At 36.1% G+C, this 22,340-nt stretch overlaps 2 protein-coding genes across 5 annotated transcripts in view; one reads left to right on the forward strand and one right to left on the reverse strand.

Moving 5' to 3' along the window:
• LOC120766526 (protein sarah) overlaps positions 1-1,928 on the forward strand; it is a 66,140-nt gene extending 64,212 nt beyond the window's left edge. Inside the window, exon 3 of the mRNA XM_040092096.1 lies at positions 544-1,928. Coding sequence (XP_039948030.1) covers positions 664-1,494 — 831 coding nt within the window. The 5' untranslated portion in view covers positions 544-663 and the 3' untranslated portion in view covers positions 1,495-1,928. The remainder of the gene's footprint in view (positions 1-543) is intronic.
• A 15,026-nt stretch (positions 1,929-16,954) lies between these two features.
• Positions 16,955-22,340, reverse strand: part of LOC120782557 (organic cation transporter protein) — a 35,508-nt gene continuing 30,122 nt past the window's right edge. For all 4 annotated transcript variants that reach the window (XM_040114890.1, XM_040114889.1, XM_040114887.1 and 1 more), the window contains exons 3-4: positions 18,342-18,964; positions 16,955-18,273 (exon numbers count right to left, since the gene is read on the reverse strand). In XM_040114890.1, the coding sequence (XP_039970824.1) occupies positions 17,287-18,273; positions 18,342-18,964 (1,610 nt within the window). In that variant the 3' untranslated portion in view covers positions 16,955-17,286. The remainder of the gene's footprint in view (positions 18,274-18,341; positions 18,965-22,340) is intronic.

Raw genomic sequence — 22,340 nt, forward strand, 5'->3', positions numbered from 1 at the left:
AGAAGATGAAACAGCCTTATAAAGATTATCTTACAATTTACTTCAAAGGTAATGATTGAGCTAATTCCTTGCAAGAGTGAAGGAAGGGAAGGGAGTTTTGGGCATAAAGCCGTCTTTGTTATTGTCTTCGTTTAAGATATAAATTCAGGCTTTCCCACCTTCTCACTAAACCTGCAGAGGAATTTCCAACTGAAATTCGCCATTGGAAGAGAATGGAGGAAAGAATGTGTGGCAAATCCGGAAATGCCGCACTCTCCATACAGACGAGTTAAAGATGGGAGTATGTAGGGGTAGTACTTAGAGGTCTTTAAATCATATCCTCAAATATCGAGATCTTACTATTTTGAATTTTAAAATATTGGAACCACAATATTAATAGCACTAATAAGTGGCTTACGTGTCAAATTCTTATACGTTTTATACGCTTTGGACGCGAGTATTAGAATATTTACGATTTATTTATTTATTTAAGTTTAATTATAATCTGCAAACTTGTTTTTAAATTTCCGCATACTAAAAACAATTACTTATTTATATTTTCAGAATTTCAACAATCTTCACACGCCTGCTCGACGTCAGAACGCATACCCACACAAGAACTTCGCGAATTCCGCATAAATTTTAAACCCCCACACACACACACTCACCAGAGACACGTCGAAAATGTCGGCGTCCCGCGCCAACACCCCACCTTCCGAATCGGACAAGGCGACGTCACACAACCACAGCAATAGTGGTGAAACGAATCACAACAACAACTTGAAATTGAAATCAACACAGAATGGCGACGGCAGCAGCAGCAACGATAAACTCTCGCCGGATCAAGATATATACATAAATCAAGCCGATGGCTTACCCAGCCAACATCCCACATTACCCGATGGCGATGTAGACAGCGACAGCGAAAAGGAAGCTGTCGATCCGGATTCTTTCGACGATTTGCCCACATCCATAATTGTGACCAATATACACTCGGAGGTGTTTACCAATCCAGAACTGAAACAACAAATGGAGGAACTCTTTCGTACCTTTTGCGATTCGGCGACCTTCCAGTGGTTACGTAGCTTCCGACGTTTGCGCGTCAACTATGACAATGCCATAGCAGCGGCCAATGCACGCATCAAATTGCATCAGTATGAATTTAATAAGAAGACGACGATAACTTGTTACTTTGCACAGCCCGTAACGCCAGTCTCGAATAAAAATCTACAACCACCAGCGCCGGTAAAGCAATTCCTAATCTCGCCACCAGCTTCACCGCCAGCCGGTTGGGAGCCACGCGAAGAGAACGAGCCGCTGGTCAATCACGATCTCCTGGCGGCCTTAGCCAGTCTAACGCCCGGCGAGTCACACGAGCTGCATCCCCAGACCGAAGATCAGCCGGGCATTATTGTGCACACGGCCATGTTGCCAGAGGGTGCGGTAAGCGCACCAACACTAGCTGTCGGCGCCAAACCGACCATAGTGCAAACCAAGTGTCCGGAGCGTGCGTAAAGCGTGACAACGGAATGTTCCTGCGTTGGATGTGCTGCTGGACGGGCTGGACGAATTAGTTTTAAGTACATAGGCAGGTGCTGAGCACCGAATTGAAAGTGAAACGAAGTTAATGCGTAACTAGTTAATGCAAATACAAATTTAGTACAGCAATGAACTAAAAAAAAATATACATATACATACATATATAAATATTGTTGTAATTAGGTTTTTTTGTAAATGAATTGTTCTGTGAAAATATAACTGGATTCCTATCACTTCGAAATTCTAGGCTCGCTCGGCGCATGTTGAGCTGTAAACTGAAGTTTTTACATGTACATACACACATATGGTACATAGTACATATACATATATGCACCTCTCAAACCACTGCTTCTAACAGCAACAAATAAAGCAAAAAGGGAGAATTTTAAAGAGTTTTTCGGAAACTTTAATTTTAAGCCTAAATGTATATACATACATATGTACATATATTTATGTACATACATACATATGAATTTATCATTTAATTTTGCATTTTTGTTATTTTATTTTTTTATTTCATTTTAAATTATTTTTTTTCTTATTCTTATTATTATTTATTATTCATCAATTTTAATTAATTGTAAAAAGTAAATTTGAGCATTCTTTACATTTTAAAGTGTAAATAACTTATCAAAACAATTTTTTTTTTATTTTAATTCAACAATATTCAAAGTGTACATTGTTTTTATATAAACCAGTCGTTACAATAAATTTTAACTAAAAAGAGCGTTAATTAATTTTTTTATGAATAAATTATTTACATATATGTATATACTGAAGTGTCGCTTTTTGAGTGATTTTACTTAGAATTACAATTTGCTGTTACATTTTTTATTGAATCTTGGTTTTGAATTAAATTTTTTTTTACATAATTTTTTTATTTTTCGTTTTTTTGTTAAATTTTTAATTAAACCTTTGCTCATTTTTTTTTAATTCCTTAATTTTTTTTGCTTGTCAAAGCTGTGTACCATTTTTCTATAACTTAACCTCTTTATTATTATTACTGTTATATTTTTATTTAAATTTGCTACCCAAAATCTCATTATAACATAAATTTTTCAAAGTTTAGAACTTTTTTTTTTTACTATTTGTTTCGTTTCTAAAGGGGATTTCCTCGTGTAAAAACAGCCTTTTTTCAATAATTTTTTCCTCATATAAAAATTGAAATATTTTATTAGATTTTTTTTATTGTTACCAGCAAACGCTATTAACAAAGAAATTCTGAAATTTTTGGAAAAAAAATTTTAAATTCGGCCATTGCGATGCCATTTCCAGAAAAAGTATTCGCCCGTGTTGATAGGATAACTCCTTACCGGATCATCTAAAGGGGGAAAAATATGTGTTTTCGTCAAAATCTTGACTTAGGACTTGGACGAAGGAGGAAACCTGAAAACTGAACTTTTGGCAGACATTTTTACAAAAATATTAAAATTTCACTGAAAATGAAGATGGGTTGAGTAGTTCTCGAGAAATCTTGCTAACCAACTTTAAAAACACAGTTTCGAGAAAAACGCGTATAATGACTGCGCACTTAGCCTAGCTAGCTATATCTCCGTTTCAATTACACGGATCAACTTAAAAATTTAGAACAATATTCTAGAGGTGTTGTAGAACTTAATAAGACAATAAAAAAATTGATTTTTAGAAACCCATGAGCTCATGTTACCCCTACATTCTTGTTTAAATATTAACTTTATATTTATATTTTCAGTTTTTTATTTTAACATTTTTTGTTTTCTTAATACTTTTATTTATTTTTAATATTTTTCATAATTATTTTTGATTTAATTTTTTTTATATATATTTATATAAAATATTTTTTACCAAAATTTTAATTCAATTATTCTAACCTCCTTTTTACCATTTTTTTAGTTTCAAAATCAATAATATTATTTTGTTTTGTTTTTCCTGTTGTAAAGCTTTCAGTTTTTTCTTAATTTTTGAAATTAAATTTTCTGATTTTTAAAATATTTTTTTTTATTATTTTTTATTATTTTATTGTGGATTTAAGTTTCATTTGTTTCGCATTTTGTTGTATTTCTTTAATTTTTTTTTTTCAACATATAAACACATAAACAAAGCTATCATCATTTTTCGACACAATCGTATCTCTGAAACTTCCAATTTTATGAATATACATAAATACATACATATATTTTAAATGTTTGAACTTTACACCTGAAATCAATGCCACCAGTAACTCAATGGATGCAATGCACGCAGATCTTTCCACACTTAACAAATGTATGTATGTAAACCGGATGTATATATATACATATATTTGAATATATACATGTATGAATGATTGTTTGAAACCATTCAAGAAAAAATTAATAAAAAATGTACATGAAAAAATTTATTTATTTATAAATTGTGAGAAACAAACCAAATAAAAGCAAAAAACAAGGAAAACTGAATTTAAAAATATAAAAATGAATTAATCACTGTAAATACATATTAACATATTAAAGTAATGAAATTGTAATTAGAATGTTTAGGTACCATATATAATATTAAATATGTAATTATTAATTATCGTAAGCACTAAAGATGTTTCATTGTAACAATAAATATTGAAAAACCAAACTAAGTTTTCTTCTATGAAGGTCCAGCTGTAGATCATTGATTTAGAAAAAAGTGAAAACATCGAGCCAGCTCGAACAAAAATTAAGGAGATCTATAACATTAATGTAAAAATTATATTACTCGTTGAGCAAAAAGTGGTGCAAAAGCAGGTTTCGATATCAGTTCCGACTAATGTCTGAAAGTATTTTTGTCACGAGTAAGTTTCACTTAAACTCCACTTGCCGCTTATAGTGGATTTCAAAGGTTTAGCTTTCTCAATTTGTGGGCTTGTCTGAAGACGCTTGTATCAAAAGGAAAAAGAAGTTCGATCAAGCTTTAAACAGAGCTGACATATTTTTACCTGAGCTTAATGAACTAGGAAGTAATGTTTTATGTTACTTGTAGCGGCCCCTTTCAGTAGAATCCACGAGTGCGCTGCTTGGGCAAACCGTTTCACGTAAAAATGAGTAGCACCAACAGCAACAATTTAGCTGTATTAATTTCGAAAACCTTGCAGAGTGGTAAATCGAACTTACACAATTGATATAAAATCAGCGAATTGGTATAATTAACAACGCTACAATAGTAAGCCTTCAGAAACTTTCATGTCAACGTTTTTTTTAGAGAGAGCCAATAATAGCGGCCGGAGAAGTGACAAGCGAAAAATAAAATGTTCAATAAAATGAGGTTAAGTTACCAACGTAAAGTCGTTACAGGCATGTAACGAATACATCAAGCTTATAAACCATTTTTTAGAACTATAGTATATTTGGTCGGTTTCACTTGAAGCTTAGAGATGCGTTATTTCGAAATAAATTTTTTTGTAGAAAGTTTTTGATCTTTATTAATTTCTAAAATCAATTAGAAAAGTATTTCTTATTTATTTTTGGTAAGGTTGTTAAAAACAAGTTAGAAAATACTTGTTTACCGCGAAATATTTACTTTTCGATTTATGCAACTGAACAGAGTTGCAATTGTAAGGATGCCGAAATTACTTTTTTATCACATAATTTAAACAAATTGAAGTTTACCAAAAACTGAAAGGCTTCTACCATTGATCGGTTTCGATATTAATCGATTTTGTAAGTTTATCGATAATTTTTTTTTAATAATCGATTTAAGCTTATCTCGTAATTAGTTGCAATTAGCTATTAATCTTACATTTTCAATTTCAGAAACTGCAAATAAAAACACTACCAAATGTATGTATTGTATACAGTGCAAAAATTGCTGTGAAGAGGGTTGATTGCCCCAAATTACTTTTTTTTAAATTATTTAAACATATTAAAGTTTACCAGAAAGAGCAAATAAAGTTATAATTTTCAAAGCAATAATAGTCGATTTTTTATATTTATCGATTTTTCTATCAATCGACTTTTTATATTTATCGATTATTTTAGGTTTATCTATTTTTTTACTAAAAGTAAGTTATAATTTATAAAGGAATAATAATCGATTATTTATATATATCGATTTTTCAATTAATCGTTTTTTAAAGGTCATAGATCTTTTAGTTTAAAATTTTTTTTAATAATCGACTTATGTTCATCTGGTAATTAGTTGCAATTAAATACTAGTTTTATGTTTGAAATTTCAGAAAATCTAAATAGAAAAAAATTAATCAAATTATTTTCACTGTAATGCAAGAATTGCTATTGAACAGTGTTAATGGCTCCAAGTTACTACTTGTTTATGATTTAAACAAAATAAAGTTTACCAGAAACTGCAAATAAAGATATAATTTATAAAGCAATAATAGCCGATTTTTTCAATTGATCGATTTTTCTATTAATCGACATTTTAAATTATCGATTAATTTAAGTTGATCGATTTTTTACTAAAATGAAGTTATATAACATTATAAAACAATAAAAATCGATTTTTTTTATTGATAGATTTTTCTATTAATCGAATTGTTATATTTGTCGATTAGTGTAAGATTTTTAATTACCCCACTTCTTAAATGCATCTGGTCACTATGGTGCGAAAATTACTGTTGAACGGTGTTGATTGCTCCAAAGTTCATTTAAATATTATAAGCATAAATCAATTTGTGGTTTCCAAGCGTGTTTATTGTATATTGCATATGTATATGTATGTATAAATATGCTTTTTTCCTTATCAAGTTCATTACACCCACGAATTAATTATTTTTAATTGCAGTCGAATGTTATTTATATTTGAATAGCTTTAGCTGTACTTAGTTAGAAAAAAATTTTAAATATTAAATATTAATACAAGGCAGAAGAACATAAATACATTGCATCTAAATTTCCCAATTAAGAGCAAAACTGTTAAACTTGCACAATAAAATGTAACTAAGAAGAACAATGAAACGAATTACTAAATGTAACAATAAAAATATAATAACTGAAAATAAAATAAATGAAAATAATAAACATAATGAAATCACATGTTATTTGTATGTATGTATGTATGTATGTTAATGACAAAAAATAATTGATCTGCACCATCGTGTGTGCCTAAATCGCATACAGAGGACACTTGAGCATATTATAATAGTTAATTGTAATTTACATGTGTGTATGTATGCGCTGTGCTGTGTCACACCCAAATTATCGTAAAAAACATGAATGGAAAATGTGCTAAATGAATTAAAATTAAAAACTTATATATGTACATATATGTATGTATATATATATATATATATATATATGTATATACATATATACTATTTAAGTATATCAGTGTGTATTGAAAAACTAAAGCATTATCAGCATATATACATATGTATATGAAGATGCTAAATACATACTTATGTACACATAATAACATTGTTAAATTTTATGAGAAAGTAATTAAAGAAACAACATTTATGAAATAAATGGAAATAAATTAATTGAAAATTATTATAAAGTGTGTGAAATATTAAAGTTTTTGAACTTTTGAAGCTCTATGCTGCATTTTCGATAAGTTCTGCCTCCTGCTTTGGCTTTGAGGTAGGGGTACATTGAATATATCAAGCATCAATGAATGTATCGGGATATAACTTTGCTTGAATAGTGTGCAACCAAAAAAAAACTACTCAAGTCTTCAGATACCGAATATGTGGATCAAAGTTCCAATTGCGAACTTTTAGTAGAAAATATTGGTCACTCCGACGGGTGATCCAAGCAGTAGCATTTTTATACTCTCGCAACAAAGTTGCTAAGGAGAGTATTATAGTTTTGTTCACATAACGGTTGTTTGTAAGTCCTAAGACTAAAAGAGTCAGATATAGGGTTATACGTATATACCAAAGTGATCAGGGTGACGAGTAGAGTTGAAATCCGGATGTCTGTCTGTCCGTCCGTCCGTGCAAGCTGTAACTTGAATAAAAATTGAGATATCATAATGAAACTTGGTATACGTATTTCTTGGCTCCATAAGAAGGTTAAGTTCGAAGATGGGCAAAATCGGCCCACTGCCACGCCCACAAAATGGCGAAAACCGAAAACCTATAAAGTATAACCAAATTCTATAGAATTTCTATAGCCTTCAGGCATTTCCATTTACAGTTCAAAAATGGAAGAAATCGGATAATAACCACGCCCACCTCCCATACAAAGGTTATGTTGAAAATCACTAAAAGTGTGTTAACCGACTAACAAAAAACGTCAGAAACACTAACTTTTACGGAAGAAATGACAGAAGGAAGCTGCACCCAGGCTTTTTTTAAAAATTGAAAATGTGCGTGACGTCGCCCACTTATGGACAAAAAACCATATCTCAGGAACTCCTGGACCGACTTGAATGAAATTCGGTATATAATATTTTCTTAATACCCTGATGACATGTACGAAATATGCTGAAATCGGTCCACAACCACGCCTTCTTCCAATATAACGCTATTTTGAATTCCATCTGATGCCTTCTCTGTATAATATATAGTACATTAGGAACCAATGATGATAGCGGAATAAAACTTTACACAAATACGGTATTTGAAAAATATGTAAATGACGGATAATGAAATCTCGATTATCACTTTATGATGCGAGAGTATAAAATGTTCGGTGACACCCGAACTTAGCCCTTCTTTACTTGTTTTCAATAGCCTTTGTTCGACACATCACTCGTGAGTCGTGTCAAGCTGTTATGTTATTTTTGTTCGGTATTGTTTTGCATTTCATCGTGGAAAGACATACGCCTGAACTATGTTTACAAATCGTTCATTTTTATTACGAAAATTCACGTTCTGTAAAAAGAGTATTTTGTGTGCTTCGCTCAACTTATGTTCAACGGCCTATTGAGCGTACTATTCGCAACACCATCACCCATCTTGAGACGCAGCATTCATTTTTGGATAATATTCGACCGATTAGACCACGCCACCAGTTCGCAGTGAAGAAAATATAGCAGCCCGTACTTGAAAGTGTACACGAAGACCGTGGAGAGTCGAATCGGCGCCATTCGGAGTAACTTGGACTGACTTTGGAAGGATATGGCGCATTTTACGTCGAAATCTTAAATTAAAAGCATACAAAATACAGCTTGTGAAAGCGACATCGTTTTGTTCTAAGAGCTCTTGAAAATTTCCAAGAAGACCTGACGTTTTCGAGCCAAATTTTGTTCAGAAATGAGAGCCATTTCTGGCTCAATAGGCAACAAAATTGCAGAATTTGAAACGAGGATCTGAAGTGATTCATCAAAAAAAAAACAAAAAAAAACTATTTATTGTGTTAGTCGAAATGCTCGAACGAGCCATCGAAAATTTAACGCAGCGGATGGACCATCTGAGACGTAGCCGCGACCAACATTTGAAAGAGATAATCTTCAAAAAATAAATGACAAGGAATATTCTTTCGAATGATAATAAACATTTCCCATTAAATTTGAAGTTTCTGTGTTTTTTTTAAGTAGGGAACTTCGGAAAGGATCACTCTTTATAAGAAGTTCGGAAAGAATTCGTTTCTAATAGGGCCTAGATTAGACGTCAGGCATCGTCGTTCTCTTGTTTTTACAGTAGTTCCCGATTATCTTCATTCGTAATCCACATTCACTTTCGTAGGCTGATTCGAATATGCCCGGTGCACCAATTCGTGCACTCGTGGTGATTTTTATGGTATCATCTCAAAGAGAGTTGAAATGGTAACTCCCGCAACCATTGTGATGTTCGCATCCACTGCATGGTAAATTTTGCCAAAGGATCTTGGTTTGCGGACTTACACAAACCAACTCGTGCAAGAGTTGAAGCCGAGCGACCATCACCGAGGCGCGGTTATATCCTTAAAAATTCATTGTTTGGTGTGCTCTTATTGATCTATATTTCTTCAAGACTGAAGTTGGCCATAATGTTACAGAAAAGAAGGAACTTTATAAGGCCATGATTAATAAATTTTTCGTACCTAAATTGGAAGAAGTTGATGTGGACGGCGCTAAATGCCTTACACCGAACGAAACAATCAACTTATTTAATAAAACTTTTGGTGTTTAAAGAGATAACACATTTGTGCAACAATTTGTCGAAAATTGAGTCACTCAGCTTGAATTTATTAGAGCGCGTCATTTTTATACCCTGAATGATTAAGTTTGCCGCGAAGTTTGTAACACCCAGAAGGAAGCGTCGGAGATCACATAAACTATGTATATATATAAATGACCAGCTGAGTCGATTTCGCCATTCCCGTCTGTCTGTTGTCCGTCTGTCTGTCCGTCTGTATATATACGAACTAGTCCCTCAGTTTTTAAGATATCGTTTTGAAATTTTGCAAACGTCACTTTCTCTTCAAGAAGCTGCTCATTTGTCGGAACCACTATAACATATGTATATGTAGCTGCCCTACAAACTGAATGATCGGAATCAAGTTCTTGTATGGAAAACTTTCACATTTGACCAAGTATCTTCACAAAAGTTGGTAAAGATTATTTTCTAAGGCAGCAATGTAATCTCCGAAGAAATTGGTCAGATCGGTTAACTATAGCATATAGCTGCCATACAAAGTAAATGATCGGAATCAAATGCTTTCATAGGAAACTTCCTCATTTGACTATATATCTTCATGAAATTTGGTATGAGTTATTGTTCATAGAAATAATTTAATATCGGAAGAAATTGTTCAGATCGGCTCACTATAGCATATAGCTGCCATACAAACCGAACGATCGGAATCTAGGGCTTGTATGGAAAATTTTTGCATTTGACGTGGTATCTGCAAGAAATTTGGCATGGATTACTGCTTAAGGTCATAATATAATCTCCGGAAAATTTTTTAGATCGGATTACTATAGCATATAGCTTCTATACAAACTGAACACATAGTTACTAAAAGAAATGCACCTGTGAAGTGTATATTAGCTTCGGTGTAACCGAAGTTAACGTTTTTTCTTGTTTAAAATAATTTTGAAAATGTAATTCTTTATTTTAGAGCTATATTCTTGGCCATAACATTAAATAATATGCGTTTTATTTTTTTTGAAAACCGCATATCTAAAAAACACCCATTTTAATATTTGCAGTTATAAGCAAAATAATGAAAATAACGGTTAATGAAACTTTCGGAAAAACTATTGTGAAAGATGCGGCTGGTGGCCAAATGATGGATATCTAAGGTATTCGAAAATATTTTTTTCTCAGCTAATTAAACATTGAGTGGTGACTTCCAATCAGTTTTTATATATTATACATATGTATATTAAGTAAATTATGAACCTTTAGAAATTTTTAAAAGAATTACTTAATTTGTGAATATTTTTGTGAGCCACTGTATGTACCGTGGTGCAGATTAAATTATTTTTATTCTTTATAAAGCCATTTTAAATTTATGTTTCGTGGGTAACATTATCAAAAGAATAATCTCCAAAGTACAAGTAATTCGGGATTAACTTGTTTGACCGACCGTTATAAAAATATACAAATACGAACCAAACAGCACGTAAATAACAGCTACGAAAGAATGAAAAAGTCAACGGATTGACACAATTTATTTTTGTTGTATTTATTTATTCCATAAAAACACGAACGCAAATGATTAAAATAACAAATGGAAAAGTGATTTAAAAGTTACCACAATACGAGAATCAAAAAGGTTTTCATTTGGCAAGTGAAAGCTAACTGCGCATGTGCCAAAGCTAAAATTAATACTTACCATCCCACTTCCGCTTTACATACTCATACTCAAACATATGCTTGAAGTGCAGTGATTTGATATACGTGCATATTTTGAAGGAGAAAGGTATCAATTTAAATCCAAAACATGGCTTTAGGTCCAGGTTCTGACATCTCTTTTCTTAATACTAACTGAAGACAGAAGTGGAAGTTAATATCTCAAATTCTTTGTTTTTGAAACTAGAACGCCAAACACTATTTGAAGTTTCAGATTTAAATCAGTTTCAATTTTTCCAACTAAGAGCGTTACAAACGTTTTTTTAATTAAAAACAGTTCGGAATATCAATGAAATTCTTTATTCTTGTTAAAGTACATTCGATTTCTTTTGGTTGGCCACCACGGGCACGCTAGCAGAAGTCCAGACGCTGAACCTAATTTTCGATGGTTTTCAAGCATAAATCGGTTAATACTCTGCATTTTCACGTCCGTTATTCGTACGAAGTACATCAATCGTCGTAGACCATAAACTTGGCATAGACCATAGACTTGAGTTAAGTTAAGTTGTTGCTCAGCGTACGACGTACGACGATTCTGGTGGTCAAGATGCCCAACCCTTGAGAACGACTTGTGTGAGACTGCTTTGGGTCTTACTCAATATTCTCGACACTACGGGCAATTCCTTCTCTCACTGTCCCGCGAACATTTTGTACTGTGCCTATGGATTCAAGTTTTCCCACTCGACGCTCAACTGCCGATCCCACAGGACGATTATGACGACCATAAATTGTACGTAGCGACTAGTTGTATGTCTTTCTATGATGAAATGGCATACCTTACTGAAGAAAAATGTCAAAAGAGCGGGAAAACGGGAAAAAATATGTTGTCATTTGCTATCCCTATCGGTCTACTTTTGTAGCGTGTATAATTTTTTTAAATGCGATTTTGTGTTGTTAAAAATGGATTCAAATCCCGAACTGAGCAACAGTGTATCGATGAATTTAATTTTTGGCGAAGAAGCTCCTTCAATGAAGCCAATCCAGGCCATAAATCACTACTAGATGAATTTCGTGAAGGTCGTTCAAAATGAGTTGCTGTTCCTAAAATTATTGATGCTGGGCGTAAATTGATATTGAAAGATCGTCACATTGCAGATACCACACAATTTGCCAATCGCCCATGCTAAGGTTAGTCTTAACTTAATTTATGAATATTTCCGCCCGTATTTATAAAAAATTGCACTGCCTTATTATATCCTCTCATGCTTATCTTCAATAAGTCTCTCGCCACCGGGGATTTCATTTCTGACTGGAAATTGACATGCATTACCCCTATTCATAAAGGTGGTAGAAAGGATGATGTCTGCAATTACAGGCCTATTTCTAAACTCTCTACTATTTCGAAAATTTTTGAGTGTTCTGTTAAAAATAAATTATATTTTGCAGTAAAATCAATAATTAATGTCAATCAGCATGGGTTTGTCCCTGGGCGCTCCACTGTGTCAAACTTAGCAGTTTTTAGTGATTATTGTATGTCTGCATTCTCCGCTGGATTTCAAGTAGATTGTGTCTACACAGATTTCTCTCTAAAGCCTTTGATAAGGTATCACATAATATTCTAATTAAAAAATTATCATCACTAGGATTTCACTCGGCCTTCTTGATGTGGATTAAATCATATTTGCAAAACAGACGATGCGTAGTCACTGTTGATGGAGTGTCATCTGACTCATTCACTGCGTCTTCGGGAGTCCCACAAGGAAGCGTCTTGGGTCCACTTCCCTTTGTGCTGTTTATCAATGACATCTCCTGTTGCTTCTCTTTCGCCAACTTTCTGTTATATGCAGATGACTTAAAAATTTTTGCATTAATCAATAACACACAAGATGTACTCAAACTTCAATGTGATATTGATACTTTTCATAATTGGTGCCTGAAATCAAGAAACTTTTTCTGAATGTAGATAAATGCTCACAGATCTCCTATGGTAGGGGACGCAACATATTATCTTCTAGCTACAGTATTTCTAATTGCGTCCTAAAATGCGTTACTGAAATCAAAGATCTTGGGGTAATCTTTGACAACAGATTTTCTTTCAGTAATCACATCAACTATATCACTTCAAAATCTTTTTCTGTACTTGGCTTTGTCCGTCGAAATTCTACAAATTTTTCCGACCCATACACACATTAAAATTACTGTACACATGTTTTGTGCGTTCCATCTTGGAGTATGCAGTGTTTATTTGGAGCACCATATTGCATATCGTCAATTAACAAGATCGAGCGTGTTCAAAAGATCTTTCTTAAATATGCTATCCGCTCCTTAAAGTTTGTTGACCCAAAACCATCGTATACATACATCGGGTTTATTGCTTTTACATCTTAAATCACTGGAAAATCGAAGGTCCGTTCTCTCACTTTCATTTGTCTACAATATAATTAACGGGGAAATTGACTGTCCTTACTTATTAGGGAAACTTAACTTCAATACTCCCCAGCGTTGTCTCAGATCCATTTCGCCATTTTATTACAAAAAGGAAATTACTAATTTTGCTGAATATGCTCCCCTCAAGAGGGCTATGCGGGAGTTTAACTCGATCTCCGAGAAAGTTCTACTTGACTTTTCTCACTCTAGGGTATCCTTCATTAATACCCTCAATTCTGTTTTTTAGTTTAAGTTATCTACTCTTGTTATTGTAATTTTATTATTTTAGAATTCTAATATGCATCCTAGTTTTTCATTAGTCTGTAAGAATCATTGTGCATAGACTTTACTAAATAAATAAATAAATTGATCGAGAGTACTGTTACAAAAATACGAAAGCGGTGCTTCGAAACAGGTATATGGTATCATAACAGGTAATGAAGCGTAGTTTTATGCGTTGGACCCGAATAGCAATTGACTGTATGGGTGTTTCAAGATGAGCCGAATGCAACAAAAGTTACTCGTGGTCGAAATATTTCCAAGCAAATGGTTGCCTGTTTGTTTTCTTTTTTTGTTTTTTTTTTTGAAAAACTGAACATGCCGCTACCATCTGAGTGGTACATAACGATTTGTTTGACCGTTGTTTTTCAAGAAATCAGGAAAACCAACCGTCGAAGATCGATCACTTTACAACACAGCAAAGCGATTAAAAATAAAGAACTTGTTACCGTTGGCTTCTTTTTTAGGGAAAAATCTGAAAATTCTCGGGGCATTTGTTAAACGAGAAGAACTTGTGAAATAAACACTCTGGCCAACAGCTATACTATATATTTATACACAGGTTGCCGTCGTTATTTAGCGGAATCTTTTTCTAATTTAATGGCATAAACATCGCTTACGCGATTATAGCCGAATTAAGAACAGCGCGCCAATCGTTTCTTATTTAAGCAATTTGACGCAAATTTGAGATTCCATGTGCAGCCAGGTCCTTCTCCACCTGATCTCTCCATCGGAGTGCAGGTCTTCCTCCTCCTCTGCTTCCCCCGGCGGGTATTGCATCGAATACTCTCCGAGATAGAGTATTTTCATCCATTCGAATGACATGACCTAGCCAAGGTGGCCGCTGTCTCTTAATTCGCTGAATTATATCAATGTATGTATATATACTCTTGTAGAACCCCCAAAGGTGATCTAGTCACTGATGCCCAGAGCAGACTTAAATTATGGAGGGAACACTTCTCCAGCCTGCTGAAGGGCAGTGAACGCACAACACCAGGAGAAGGAGAACCCGATTCCCCAATCGATGACGATGGAGCAGACGTTCCATTACCCGACCATGAAGAAGTTCGAATAGCAATTGCCCGCCTGAAGGACAACAAAGCGGCAGGGGCCGACGGATTGCCGGCCGAGCTATTCAAACACGGCGGCGAAGTACTGATAAGGTGCATGCATCAGCTTCTTTGTAAAATATGGTCGGACGAAAGCCTGCCCAACGATTGGAATTTAAGTGTGCTATGCCCAATCCATAAGAAAGGTGACCCCACAATCTGCGCCAACTACCGTGGGATTAGCCCACCGTCAACAAACTGATTGGACCTTATCAGTGTGGCTTCAGACCTGGAAAATCAACAACCGACCAGATATTCACCATGCGCCAAATCTTGGAAAAGACCCGTGAAAGAAGATTACACACATTACCTCTTCGTCGATTTCAAAGCTGCTTTCGACAGCACGAAAAGGAGCTGCCTTTATGCCGCGATGTCTGAATTTGGTATCCCCGCAAAACTGATACGGCTGTGTAAGCTGAAGTTGAGCAACACCAAAAGCTCCGTCAGAATCGGGAAGGACATCTCCGAGCCGTTCGATACCAAACGAGGTTTCAGACAAGGCGATTCCCTATCGTGTGACTTTTTCAACCTGCTTCTGGAGAAAATAGTTCGAGCTGCAGAACTTAATAGAGAAGGTACCATCTTTTATAAGAGTGTACAGCTGCTGGCGTATGCCGATGATATTGATATCATCGGCCTTAACACCCGCGCCGTTAGTTCTGCTTTCTCCAGACTGGACAAGGAAGCAAAACAAATGGGTCTGGCAGTGAACGAGGGCAAAACGAAATATCTCCTGTCATCAAACAAACAGTCGTCGCACTCGCGACTTGGAACTCACGTCACTGTAGACAGTCATAACATTGAAGTCGTTGATAATTTCGTCTATCTTGGAACCAGCGTAAACACCACCAGCAACGTCAGCCAAGAAATCCAACGGAGGATAACTCTTGCCAACAGGTGCTACTTCGGACTGAGTAGGCAATTGAGAAGCAAAGTCCTCTCTCGACAAACAAAAACCAAACTCTATAAGTCACACCTAATTCTCGTCCTGTATATGGTGCAGAGGCTTGGACGATGTCAACAACTGATGAGTCGACGTTGCGAGTTTTCGAGAGAAAAGTTCTGCGAAAGATTTATGGTCCTTTGCGCGTTGGCCACGGCGAATATTGCATTCGATGGAACGATGAGCTGTACGAGATATGTGACGACATTGACATAGTTCAGCGGATTAAAAGACAGCGGCTACGCTGGCTAGGTCATGTTGTCCGAATGGACGGAAACGCTCCAGCTCTGAAAGTATTCGACGCTGTACCCGCCGGGGGAAGCAGAGGAAGAGGAAGACCTCCACTCCGTTGGAAGGACCAAGTGGAGAAGGACCTGGCTTCGCTTGGAATATCCAATTGGCGCCACGTAGTGAAAAGAAGAAACGACTGGCGCGCTGTTGTTAACTCGGCTATAATCGCGTAAGCGGTCTACGCCAATTAAGAAGAAGAAGAAGATACATATATAGCATATCTCATACAGCTCATCGTTCCATCGATTGCGATATTCGCCCTGGCCACCGCGCAAAGGACCATAAATCTTTCGCAGAACCTTTCTCTCGAAATCTCGTAATGCACCATATACCAAGACGGGAATAATGAGTGACTTATAGAGTTTGGTTTTTATTCGTCGAGAGAGGACTTTACTTCTTAATTGCCTACTCAGTCCAAAGTAGCACCTGTTGGCAAGAGTTATTTTGCGTTGGATTTCCAGGCTGACATTGTTGTTGGTGCTAAAATTGGTTCCAAGTTAGACTAAATTATCTACGACTTCGAAGTTGTGATAGTCAACAATGACGTGGGAGCCAAATCGCGAGTGTGACGACTGTTTGTTTGATGGCAGGTGATATTTCGTCTTGCGCTCGTTCACTACCAGACCCATTACCGGAACCTGCTGATGGGTTTTTGAGAAATACTGCTGAGTTGACAATCCACCTAAAAATCAAGGAACATCCCGTGTTCGTTAAGACGGCCCCTGGGAACATATTTGTTTTACAATTTCATTACCAAATAAAAAATATATGTTTTACTTTGTTTTTATTAGTTTTATTTTACAGTTTTATCAAAATGTATAATATATGCGAAATATTACAGTTTTGTTCGTATCTAACGGGAATGTGTGCTATATTTAACTGCTTAGAAAACATCGTCATAAAATATACACTCCAACGATATTATTTATTCTTCGAACTTCGTAACTCGTAAAGGATGTGGGTGTAAGTTCAACACAAAGCAGAGGTAACAATTTAAAAAACAATTTACTACTTATTTAATAAGTAATAACAATAATAATATACGATTTGGAAATAACATACATAGGTACGTATAACAAAAACGCCGAATATCAGTGGAAGTATTTCTCCTATTTTTGTATCGTTTTCAGTGGCACCATCTGTTCGGGGTCTTCTGGGTAGTTACTAGCTCTTCTGGGTTTACGACCCGCGCATTGTGTGAACCATGTGTCACCCTTGCCAAAGTTCTCGCCATCTTCTAATGACTCAGGCATAGGTTGGTTCATTGTTTCCGGCAGGAACATAACCCAAAAACCAGAGATGAGTGAAATAATACCGAAGAAAACGGCAGGAATTTTCGGATCAAATGAATCTAGCAGCGTGATGAGTGGCGTAAGCGCACCGGAGAAACGCGCGCACATCGAACCCAGACCCATTGCCGAATTACGTACAACAGTTGGGAACAGCTCGGCCGAGTAGTTGTAGATCACAGCAAAAGAACCGGCAATAAACAGTTTACCCATCATAACGATACCCGTCGACGTGTTGCTACCTTGTGCAATAAATGCCGTTATAATGCAACACAGACCACCAGCAATCATAAGCGTGCTGGTAATGGGACGGCGGCCCAAACGGTCTAGTACCACCATAATTGTAAAATAGCTGGGAAACTCTACGAGACCCATAATGAAGAGTATGAGGAATGGATTGCCATACAATTTGCCAGCGCTGAGTGAAAGTCCGTAATAGACGATTGAGTTGGCAAACCAACAAAGGCAAACATTAAGTGTCTTCATACGTAGATTGGGTGTGCTGAAAAGACCACCCAAGCCGGCGGAGGGCTTCTCCTCCGCTGCTGTCTGTTGCTTGGATTTTTGTACATAGTAATTTTTATCCACCGGTATGCCAGAGCCGTTAATGCGTAAACCTCTGATGACAATATCAACCGCCTCCTCGGCACGTCCCTGCATCCATAACCAACGTGGCGATTCGTCTAACCACCACCAATGGCCGATGAAGAGCAGACCGTGTAGACCATAAATTATTTGCAGCAGCTGACGATCCTTGATGAGTGCACCCCAACCGGCTACCAACATGATGCCACCGGCGAAGACAGTCTGTGAATGTAAATTTTTAGGAATCTGTTAGTCCATACGCAGCATGAACACTATATTATGATACGCACCTGGAATGTAATGCCGCAAACAGTACGTTTGCTGGCGCCCACCAGTTCCATGGTGAGTACGAAGCCACATATGTATGAGCCCGCCGAGCCGAATAGGCCCAAGAAGAAACGCGCTGCCATAAATGAAAAATATTCCGGTATGAAAGCCACTGCGACACCAATGACCAACTGCAATAGCGCCGACCAACAAAATACCGTTTTACGTCCAACTTTATCGGCTAGTCCACCCAAAGTAACAGCACCGGTGAATACACCCAACATTAGAACAGTTTGTGCCACAGAACCGAGCCATCGGCGATCGCATACTAAATTCCAATCGATAGCGCGCGTATCCTGATAATATGTACGATCATATACATACGAGGTACATGCGACCGTATTATTTTGCGCATCGTACATATGACAGTTATCCAACTCGCCAGTGGGTTTCAATGGTATCGCGGCGAGTATGTCCGAGGAGTTCCAAGGTGTGTAAGAGTAACTGCTATTATCGACGCCCTCGATGAAGCAACGATGTTCCGGCACTGCGGCTATGGTGACTAGCGAGAGCATATGTAGACCAGCTGTTAGGCCAGAGAGCACTTGTAGAAAGAATTGTATAGCCTGATAGCGTCCAAACTCGCCTGGAAATTAAAAAAGTTGATAGTGGATAAATTTTATACTATTTGGAAAGGCTAATTAAAATGTATATATTTGTATATATATATGTATATGCGTTAACAGAACAATTAGGTTATTCTACCCCCAGAAATATATAGAACCGGTATATTTACAATAGTTGGAAAAGTCAGCATCCATCGTGGAACCTGTCCAAATGGGTTGACGTGGTCGACGTTGCATGGGCCTGAAATACATATGGTTGCCTACTTGGCTATCTCCGGATCGAAAAGTTCAAAACCAGATCGATCATGTTGTGATATACGTATGATATGTCGCCAGTGTCCTTGACGTGAGTACGCTCCATCGACTCGGGCCACTATATTGTTTACAGCCTAGATATGCATCCGCCTCTGTGCAGCAAAAAACGCACGTCAACGAACTCAATGAAAGTTCGAGGTCGAGAAGCTATAAAAACAACCGACAGCTAAACGATTTTTTACTCGAACACTCCTCAGCAACTCAGTATAAAGGAACTGTGGGTCAGCATTTCAAGCTTCTTAAGTACAGCTGAAAACAAAATCATTGCTTTGCGGAAAGTTCGAAAGACCAGCTGGTAGGATGAGGAGTGTCGTGTCGAATTAGAGAGAAAGCGGATGGCCTACATCGCAATGTTGCGATCGACCACAATACGAACGGATAGATACCGGGAGTTTAAGAGGGAAATAAGATGCATATGCAGACAAAAAAGGAGAGGCCTTAATGCGGGAGTACAAAGAACTTGAAAAGCTGGCCGACAAAGGTAATGCTCGAAAAGATACGACAGGGAACACTTCTCCAGCCTGCTGAACGGCAGTGAAAGTGTAACATCTGAGATGGTATGGTGGAACCCGATGCCCCACTCTGATCAGTCGGCCTTAGGAATGTTCAAGATAAAGGTTTTGCGTAAAATTTATTGTCCTTTGCTCATTGGCAACGGCGAATACCGCAGTTGGCAGAACAATGAGCTGAATGAATTATACGGAAACATTGTCATAGCTCAGAATATCAAGAGGCAGCGGCTACGCCGGCTAGGTCATGTTGTCCGGATGGGAGAGAACGCTCCGGCGTTGAAAGTTTTCGATACAGTATCCGCCGGTGGAAGCAGAAGAAGAGTAAGATCTCCACTGCGTTTGAGAAATCAGGTGGAGAAGGTCAGGGCTGCACTTTGTATCTCGAATTGGCGCCAAAATGGCGAAAAGAAGAAATGAATAATGAATAATAAATGATAAACAAATTTTTCAAAACATTGGACGTGAAAAGATTTCTTCTTAGTTACATTTATAAACAATTTCGGAAGCTTGGTATGGAAAAGTTGAAAAATGGATTATTTGTTAGTTCTCAAAATATGCTGACAAACTGAGAGCAAGTATCAGTGTCAAGTTAGACTATATCCGCTAGCATCTGGATAAAAACGCCCTTTTTACAAGTACTTGATCCGATCCGATCGTTCAGTTTGTATTGTGGCTTTATGGTAAAGTGGCCCGATATCGGTGGTTCCGACAAATAAGCAGCTTCTTGGGGAGAGTGGGTCATGAGCAAAATTTCAGATCGATATCTCAAAACTGAGGGACTAGTTCGCGTATACATAGACAGGCAGACGGATGATGCACATCGCTAAATCGACTCAGCTTGGCATGCTTGTCATTTATAAAGGGTGTCTCAAAATTAGCGCAAGATTAGAAATAAATACAAAATAACGCAAGATTTAAAATTGCCACCATTTGTGGCAGTAAAGTGTTGACAGCTCTAAAACAAAAAACAAAAACCGATCGACAGCTGACAGCTCCGGCTTAGTAAAAATGGAGCGTTACGCCACAGAACAACATTTCTTCATTAATGAACAATATTTCAAAAATAATGAAAGTTTAACGGCCGCAGTTCGAAAATTTCATACAAAATAGTGCTCTAACTTCGTTAACTATGAAAATTAATTGAAATGGCGGCCTTAATTTTGGAACACCCTGTTTACTGTATATATTTCATAGGGTCGCCGGTCCTTACTTCTCGTTGTTACAACCGTCATGGCAAACTTAATATACTGTGTTCTGGTTATGAGAAAAACGTTGAGTCAATACCATTTATTTGAAAATTGGCGAACTTTGTTAGAAATGCCTTGCATGCTTTTAGGCGCTATTGTGAAAATTTAGTTAAGTTGTTACTATATTAATTGGAAACACAGTGGAGTCTGTCTTAATTAATTTTTACTGTAAAATCTGCGAGTTGTCACCGAAGAAAAACAAAAAAAATATGAAAATCGAAAGAAATTTCAGTTACGAAAATTATTACAATTTAACATTGTCTATTTAAAGTTTGCGCGTAGTCAGCATTACAAATCATGCTAGCTAGACAATACTTTCCAAAGTTGCGAATGGACCGCAATGTACCTTTTGAATCCACTTTTTAATTCATTATTACTAATTATACATTACTAATGCGCGCTTCATCTACACTAATGCTTTTATTTAACTCTCGTTTCTAGTTATATAATTTGTTATGCTAAGATCTGTATAGTTATTCAGTCGTTGTGATTGTCACCCATAATGTATAATTAATGATAATTACATATGTACGCTTATGTGGGAAGCTCTCCTTCAAAAACTTTAAATCTCTTATTTATGCATTACTTTCCTTTGTCTCTAGGTCTGAGCGAATATTAAATTGTGATGAATTCAAGTAACTCGCATTCACTATTTAACTTAACTAACTGTTTACTATTGTAATGCAAAAAAGAATATATTTATATATAAATAGTTAGGTACTCTGTCTAACCAGTTACTGATTTTCCATTCACTTAAGTATACCGCTAATGCGGTTAACTTGAAATTTGCATTGGAAAAAATTATTATTTGTGGTTACGGTTAGTTTGCACTGAAGTGAGTTAAAGTTTGCTAAACTTTTTTCATTTTATTTCAATAATTCAGTAATTATATGATATTAAATATGTGTGTACACTCATGTATGATTATATATTGATAAAAAATCTGAATTAAATTTTTTTCTTATTGAGAATGCGAAAAATAGTCATTATACGATTTAACGAGTCTCTATGTATCATACCCAACGATTCTCCTATTTGAAAAGCTGTCAAACTGTCATGTTATTTTTGTTCAGTGTCGTTTGGCATTTTATCATTGAAAAACTTATGCCAGAACAACGTTTATAAATCATTCAACTTTATTAAGAAAATTGACGTTCTGTAAAGAATGTGTTACGCGCACTTTGCTCAACTTATGGTTAACGTAATCGGCCTACTGAGCGTAGTAGTATTCGCCACCATCAACCATCTTGAGATCCAGCATTCATTATTGGATAATATTCGACCGAAAAGTGAAGAAAATATAGCAGCCGTAGCTGAGAGTG

This window comes from Bactrocera tryoni, chromosome 1, assembly GCF_016617805.1.
Source record: "Bactrocera tryoni isolate S06 chromosome 1, CSIRO_BtryS06_freeze2, whole genome shotgun sequence".
Lineage (NCBI taxonomy): Eukaryota > Metazoa > Arthropoda > Insecta > Diptera > Tephritidae > Bactrocera > Bactrocera tryoni.